This window comes from Salvelinus alpinus, chromosome 1 (assembly GCF_045679555.1).
Source record: "Salvelinus alpinus chromosome 1, SLU_Salpinus.1, whole genome shotgun sequence".
Classification (NCBI taxonomy): Eukaryota; Metazoa; Chordata; class Actinopteri; order Salmoniformes; family Salmonidae; genus Salvelinus; species Salvelinus alpinus.
The window spans coordinates 17,666,669-17,675,728 of NC_092086.1; the positions used below are offsets into that span (position 1 = coordinate 17,666,669).

At 43.4% G+C, this 9,060-nt stretch overlaps 1 protein-coding gene across 6 annotated transcripts in view; it reads left to right on the forward strand.

Annotated features, from left to right (window-relative positions):
* The first annotated feature begins 3,864 nt into the window (after positions 1–3,864).
* The window catches only part of arhgap44a (Rho GTPase activating protein 44a), a 136,637-nt gene continuing 131,441 nt past the window's right edge, over positions 3,865–9,060 (forward strand). For all 6 annotated transcript variants that reach the window (XR_011674503.1, XM_071395444.1, XM_071395710.1 and 3 more), the window contains exon 1: positions 3,865–4,157. Coding sequence is in view for 5 of the 6 variants with exons in the window: in XM_071395444.1 (XP_071251545.1) it covers positions 4,105–4,157 (53 nt within the window). In the remaining variant the exon portion in view is untranslated. The remainder of the gene's footprint in view (positions 4,158–9,060) is intronic.

Genomic DNA, 9,060 nt, shown 5'->3' on the forward strand with positions numbered 1-9,060 from the left:
GGTGGTGTACTGACACATAGAAACCACATGATGGTGGTGTACTGACATAGAAACCACATGATGGTGGTGTACTGACACATAGAAACCACATGATGGTGGTGTACTGACACATAGAAACCACATGATGGTGGTGTACTGACACATAGAAACCACATGATGGTGGTGTACTGACACATAGAAACCACATGATGGTGGTGTCCTGACATAGAAACCACATGATGGTGGTGTACTGACACATAGAAACCACATGATGGTGGTGTACTGACACATAGAAACCACATGATGGTGGTGTACTGACACATAGAAACCACATGATGGTGGTGTACTGACACATAGAAACCACATGATGGTGGTGTACTGACATAGAAACCACATGATGGTGGTGTACTGACATAGAAACCACATGATGGTGGTGTACTGACATAGAAACCACATGATGGTGGTGTACTGACATAGAAACCACATGATGGTGGTGTACTGACACATAGAAACCACATGATGGTGGTGTACTGACACATAGAAACCAAATGATGGTGGTGTACTGACATAGAAACCACATGATGGTGGTGTACTGACACATAGAAACCACATGATGGTGGTGTACTGACATAGAAACCACATGATGGTGGTGTACTGACACATAGAAACCACATGATGGTGGTGTACTGACATAGAAACCACATGATGGTGGTGTACTGACACATAGAAACCACATGATGGTGGTGTACTGACATAGAAACCACATGATGGTGGTGTACTGACACATAGAAACCACATGATGGTGGTGTACTGACATAGAAACCACATGATGGTGGTGTACTGACACATAGAAACCAAATGATGGTGGTGTACTGACATAGAAACCACATGATGGTGGTGTACTGACATAGAAACCACATGATGGTGGTGTACTGACATAGAAACCACATGATGGTGGTGTACTGACATAGAAACCACATGATGGTGGTGTACTGACATAGAAAACACATGATGGTGGTGTACTGACATAGAAACCACATGATGGTGGTGTACTGACACATAGAAACCACATGATGGTGGTGTACTGACATAGAAACCACATGATGGTGGTGTACTGACATAGAAACCACATGATGGTGGTGTACTGACATAGAAACCACATGATGGTGGTGTACTGACACATAGAAACCACATGATGGTGGTGTACTGACATAGAAACCACATGATGGTGGTGTACTGACATAGAAACCACATGATGGTGGTGTACTGACATAGAAACCACATGATGGTGGTGTACTGACACATAGAAACCACATGATGGTGGTGTACTGACATAGAAACCACATGATGGTGGTGTACTGACACATAGAAACCACATGATGGTGGTGTACTGACACATAGAAACCACATGATGGTGGTGTACTGACATAGAAACCACATGATGGTGGTGTACTGACACATAGAAACCAAATGATGGTGGTGTACTGACACATAGAAACCACATGATGGTGGTGTACTGACATAGAAACCACATGATGGTGGTGTACTGACATAGAAACCACATGATGGTGGTGTACTGACATAGAAACCACATGATGGTGGTGTACTGACACATAGAAACCACATGATGGTGGTGTACTGACATAGAAACCACATGATGGTGGTGTACTGACACATAGAAACCACATGATGGTGGTGTACTGACACATAGAAACCACATGATGGTGGTGTACTGACATAGAAACCACATGATGGTGGTGTACTGACATAGAAACCACATGATGGTGGTGTACTGACATAGAAACCACATGATGGTGGTGTACTGACACATAGAAACCACATGATGGTGGTGTACTGACATAGAAAACACATGATGGTGGTGTACTGACACATAGAAACCACATGATGGTGGTGTACTGACATAGAAACCACATGATGGTGGTGTACTGACACATAGAAACCACATGATGGTGGTGTACTGACACATAGAAACCACATGATGGTGGTGTACTGACACATAGAAACCACATGATGGTGGTGTACTGACATAGAAACCACATGATGGTGGTGTACTGACATAGAAACCACATGATGGTGGTGTACTGACACATAGAAACCACATGATGGTGGTGTACTGACACATAGAAACCACATGATGGTGGTGTACTGACACATAGAAACCAAATGATGGTGGTGTACTGACACATAGAAACCACATGATGGTGGTGTACTGACACATAGAAACCAAATGATGGTGGTGTACTGACACATAGAAACCACATGATGGTGGTGTACTGACACATAGAAACCACATGATGGTGGTGTACTGACATAGAAACCACATGATGGTGGTGTACTGACATAGAAACCAAATGATGGTGGTGTACTGACACATAGAAACCACATGATGGTGGTGTACTGACATAGAAACCACATGATGGTGGTGTACTGACACATAGAAACCAAATGATGGTGGTGTACTGACACATAGAAACCACATGATGGTGGTGTACTGACACATAGAAACCACATGATGGTGGTGTACTGACACATAGAAACCACATGATGGTGGTGTACTGACATAGAAACCACATGATGGTGGTGTACTGACACATAGAAACCACATGATGGTGGTGTACTGACACATAGAAACCACATGATGGTGGTGTACTGACGCATAGAAACCACATGATGGTGGTGTACTGACATAGAAACCACATGATGGTGGTGTACTGACATAGAAACCACATGATGGTGGTGTACTGACACATAGAAACCACATGATGGTGGTGTACTGACATAGAAACCACATGATGGTGGTGTACTGACACATAGAAACCACATGATGGTGGTGTACTGACACATAGAAACCACATGATGGTGGTGTACTGACATAGAAACCACATGATGGTGGTGTACTGACACATAGAAACCACATGATGGTGGTGTACTGACATAGAAACCACATGATGGTGGTGTACTGACACATAGAAACCACATGATGGTGGTGTACTGACATAGAAACCACATGATGGTGGTGTACTGACACATAGAAACCACATGATGGTGGTGTACTGACACATAGAAACCACATGATGGTGGTGTACTGACATAGAAACCACATGATGGTGGTGTACTGACACATAGAAACCACATGATGGTGGTGTACTGACACATAGAAACCACATGATGGTGGTGTACTGACACATAGAAACCACATGATGGTGGTGTATTCTGGATAACATCCTGATTCAGTTCTATTTTTACATTTTAAATGTAACCTTTATTTAACCTTACTTTAACTAGGCAAGTCAGTTAAGAACAAATCTTATTTACAATGACGGCCTACACCAGCCAAACCCGGATGACGCTGGGCCAATTGTGCACTGCCCTATGGGACTCCCAATCACAGCTGGTTGTGATACAGCCTGGATTCAAACCAGGGTGTCTGTAGTGACGCCTTAAGCACTGAGATGGAGTGCCTTAGACCGCTGTGCCACTCGGGAACCACTCTGAGTTTCTTGTCATGCCTGGCAACAACAATGTTACATTACAATAGACCAAGTTTGACACAAACAGCCATGTCAATAGGACACTTGTTGTCAGGCCTTTACTGTTACATGTTGGCCATTGCTTTTTGCCCCCCTTGATGTAGGCTAAACATTGGAAAAGTTGGCCCTATGACATTTATCATAACCTACCGACCCATGTCCTATCTACAACATAACTGTACGCATGTAATTTATTGATAATTCAATTGGAAACATTATTCATTCCCTTGGTCATCCATAATAACTGATGCTGAGATGAGCTGGAACAGTTCACGATTTAATACACTACCCACAGTGCTTTGCCGCGCACGCGTGTCATGACACTGTCACTCTCTGCTGCCCATAGCGGCGAATTAATCCAGCATCTCTGCACTGGGTGTATAGGGCGAATGGATACGGGAAAATGCAGTGAAAATATGTAACTCAGCACATTTTCAATGTTTTAACAATTGCGATGAGGGAAAGAAAGTATGAGAGGGTGGATTTTATCTTGTGCCACTGCGGAGTTCGGGCCGTTATTTTGAGAGAAATGCGGAGTCTTTTTCCCCATAGGTGTTAACGCAGAAAATACAAGATGAAGAAGCAATTCAACCGAATGCGACAGCTCGCCAACCAAACGGTGGGCAGGTAAGCAAAACGGGAAACCGGTTTACAGCCTCTTTTTCCACACCTTGTTATGCAAGTGAGAGTTTGCAGGAAACGTAGCCTAGCCTGCAAATCTGCTTGAGCAGCGCTTGGTCCCATTCCAATGGGAAGGGAATAGGTAACGGGACCAAGCAGATAATATTCATAATCATATAGGGATTATTGTCATATAGATTCACCGCAACTAATTGATATAGCCAACAGGGATAATGCATAGGATGCATTTATTTCACATTTCCGGTGGTCTCCTTTTGCGTAATGGCCATTTGGAATACCGCAGAGCGTGTAGGCGCATTGCCCTTATCCCAGCCCACTGGAAATAATAATATTTATATCCTCAGTTCAGCAGCGTCACAATATATGGGGTCATTATTGGGCAGAGGAGGAAGGGGGGGTGGTGGCATGTAAATTGGGGCTAAACGCTGTCATTTCATATCAGGGGTAAAATGATGGCTGTCACCCACCTTCTGAAGGCTAGATACTGCTGATGCGGACAGATGTCTCTGCGACACGAGGGGAAATGGGAACATTCGCAATGCTTTCAGTACGCAGTTATCTGAGCTGTGGTTCCTGTCAGAAATGAGAAACATTGCAGGTGCAGCATCATGGTCGTCTCCTATGCCCCGGGAAAGGTCGTTTATCACTGCATCAGGTACCTTCAAACCTATGGATGTAGCCTGTGTCATATTCCTCCACAATCCACATAGTTTACCTAGCAACTACACTTTGCCCCACTCAATTAGCAAAGGACTTCTGGATCTGGTGTCACAGGAATGTGTTTATTATCACCTATGGAAAGCTTTTTAATTGGGGAATTATTTATATTGATATGCCTGAACAACAGATGTCCTTATTACTCCCGTGCTGGGATACCTGTAATCAAACCAAATCAAATGTCAGGTACATCATGGTGTTTATCCACCTGTAATGTCAGGTACATCATGTTGTTTATCCACCTGTAATGTCAGGTACATCGTGTTGTTTATCCACCTGTAATGTCAGGTACATCATGTTGTTTATCCACCTGTAATGTCAGGTACATCATGTTGTTTATCCACCTGTAATGTCAGGTACATCGTGTTGTTTATCCACCTGTAATGTCAGGTACATCATGTTGTTTATCCACCTGTAATGTCAGGTACATCGTGTTGTTTATCCACCTGTAATGTCAGGTACATCATGTTGTTTATCCACCTGTAATGTCAGGTACATCGTGTTGTTTATCCACCTGTAATGTCAGGTACATCGTGTTGTTTATCCACCTGTAATGTCAGGTACATCATGTTGTTGATCCACCTGTAATGTCAGGTACATCATGTTGTTTATCCACCTGTAATGTCAGGTACATCATGTTGTTTATCCACCTGTAATGTCAGGCACATCATGCTGTTTATCCACCTGTAATGTCAGGTACATCATGTTGTTTATCCACCTGTAATGTCAGGTACATCGTGTTGTTTATCCACCTGTAATGTCAGGTACATCGTGTTGTTTATCCACCTGTAATGTCAGGTACATCATGTTGTTTATCCACCTGTAATGTCAGGTATATCATGTTGTTTATCCACCTGTAATGTCAGGTACATCATGTTGTTTATCCACCTGTAATGTCAGGCACATCATGCTGTTTATCCACCTGTAATGTCAGGTACATCGTGTTGTTTATCCACCTGTAATGTCAGGTACATCATGTTGTTTATCCACCTGTAATGTCAGGTACATTATGTTGTTTATCCACCTGTAATGTCAGGTACATCATGTTGTTTATCCACCTGTAATGTCAGGTACATCATGTTGTTTATCCACCTGTAATGTCAGGTACATCATGTTGTTTATCCACCTGTAATGTCAGGTACATCATGTTGTTTATCCACCTGTAATGTCAGGTACATCGTGTTGTTTATCCACCTGTAATGTCAGGTACATCATGTTGTTTATCCACCTGTAATGTCAGGTACATCGTGTTGTTTATCCACCTGTAATGTCAGGTACATCGTGTTGTTTATCCACCTGTAATGTCAGGTACATCATGTTGTTGATCCACCTGTAATGTCAGGTACATCATGTTGTTTATCCACCTGTAATGTCAGGTACATCATGTTGTTTATCCACCTGTAATGTCAGGCACATCATGCTGTTTATCCACCTGTAATGTCAGGTACATCATGTTGTTTATCCACCTGTAATGTCAGGTACATCGTGTTGTTTATCCACCTGTAATGTCAGGTACATCATGTTGTTTATCCACCTGTAATGTCAGGTACATCATGTTGTTTATCCACCTGTAATGTCAGGCACATCATGCTGTTTATCCACCTGTAATGTCAGGTACATCATGTTGTTTATCCACCTGTAATGTCAGGTACATCGTGTTGTTTATCCACCTGTAATGTCAGGTACATCGTGTTGTTTATCCACCTGTAATGTCAGGTACATCATGTTGTTTATCCACCTGTAATGTCAGGTATATCATGTTGTTTATCCACCTGTAATGTCAGGTACATCATGTTGTTTATCCACCTGTAATGTCAGGCACATCATGCTGTTTATCCACCTGTAATGTCAGGTACATCGTGTTGTTTATCCACCTGTAATGTCAGGTACATCATGTTGTTTATCCACCTGTAATGTCAGGTACATTATGTTGTTTATCCACCTGTAATGTCAGGTACATCATGTTGTTTATCCACCTGTAATGTCAGGTACATCATGTTGTTTATCCACCTGTAATATCAGGTACATCATGTTGTTTATCCACCTGTAATGTCAGGTACATCATGTTGTTTATCCACCTGTAATGTCAGGTACATCGTGTTGTTTATCCACCTGTAATGTCAGGTACATCATGTTGTTTATCCACCTGTAATGTCAGGTACATCGTGTTGTTTATCCACCTGTAATGTCAGGTACATCGTGTTGTTTATCCACCTGTAATGTCAGGTACATCATGTTGTTGATCCACCTGTAATGTCAGGTACATCATGTTGTTTATCCACCTGTAATGTCAGGTACATCATGTTGTTTATCCACCTGTAATGTCAGGCACATCATGCTGTTTATCCACCTGTAATGTCAGGCACATCATGCTGTTTATCCACCTGTAATGTCAGGTACATCGTGTTGTTTATCCACCTGTAATGTCAGGTACATCATGTTGTTTATCCACCTGTAATGTCAGGTACATCATGTTGTTTATCCACCTGTAATGTCAGGTACATCATGTTGTTTATCCACCTGTAATGTCAGGCACATCATGCTGTTTATCCACCTGTAATGTCAGGTACATCGTGTTGTTTATCCACCTGTAATGTCAGGTACATCATGTTGTTTATCCACCTGTAATGTCAGGTACATTATGTTGTTTATCCACCTGTAATGTCAGGTACATCATGTTGTTTATCCACCTGTAATGTCAGGTACATCATGTTGTTTATCCACCTGTAATGTCAGGCACATCATGTTGTTTATCCACCTGTAATGTCAGGTACATCATGTTGTTTATCCACCTGTAATTAAAACAACATTAGCATGATTCTCACGTCCCCCTCCTTATGCTGCTGCTGCACTAGTGTATGTGGTGTGGCCTTCACCCCCCCCCCTCCGACAGACAGCCTAGTATTACAGGAATATGTTATATTTGACCTTTAACATCTCTGCTATGTGTTTATCACTCCTCCCATCGCCCTATCTCTCTCTCTTCCCTCTCTCACCTGTCTCCCGCTCTCTCTCTCTCTCTCTCTATCCTTCTCCCACTCTCTCTCCCCCTCTCTCTCTCTCTCTCCTCTCTCTAGTGCCCTCCCTCTCTATCATTCTCCCACTCTCTCTCTTTATTTTTCTCTCCCCCGCTCTCAGCCCCCGCTCTCTCTCTCTCGCCCTGTTTTCTTTCCCTCCTCCTGGGAGAGCAGAGCAGAGCAGCTTGTCTTGCAGAAGGCCTCGCATCAATCGGGCCAGAAGGCGCTCTTCGCTGCTCCTCCTCTCCTCCTCATCCTCTTCATCCTCCTCCTCCTCCTCTTCATCCTCCTCCCAGCTCCATGCTGGTCCTTACTGGGGGATTATAACACAGGGTATTGGTCATCATATCACGTCCTATGCTGTTCAGCAAGCCACTAAGGGGGTAGCCTACATTACCTTACAGACGCTGTTGTTACCACCCCCTGCTCGGTGGCCAGCGTTAGTGCAGTATCTGAAAAGATGTCCATCACCTACATACTGCTGGGTCCTAGCTGACCTTGCCTCTTCAGTGTTCATCGTTTAGTGTGTGTTTGTGTGTGCATATGATTGTGTTTTAAATCTCCCTATCTGTGTGTGGGTGTGTGAGTGTGTGGGTGTGTGTGTGTGGGTGTGTGTGTGCGTGTGTGCATATTGGCATGTTTTGATCCTGCACATCTGTGTGTGTGTGTGTTGATGTGTGTGTACTAGTCTAGTATTCTCTTCACAGTGTACTGCTGTTCAGAGGGAGGCTGGGCAGGGAGCGGTGGCAGCAACCTGCTGTGTCTCTCTCTGTTCTGCCCGCTGCACCACAGTCATAATGAGCTACAACATGTTTCCTAAACAGCCCAGTGGTCTGGTCATTAATAATACTACAGGACGAGGGCTGAATGTCAAACCCAACACTTGGCCCCTAAGCCCTTTATTGAGTGGCCTCTTGCTGTTGTGTTCGATAGTGATCACTCCAGTCTGACAGTGTTTTGGACAAAATGAGCATTGAGACGATGTGCATTCAATGTCCCAACTGTCACTTATCAATATTCCAAAATTCTAAATCCATTTGCGAGCATTGTCTCCCGCGACCTGTCTTGTAGCGTGACTCACTTGCTATGAAACACGGGTACTGGGGAACTGCAGCAGACACAGACACATACTCCCATTGACAGTGAAAACAAAA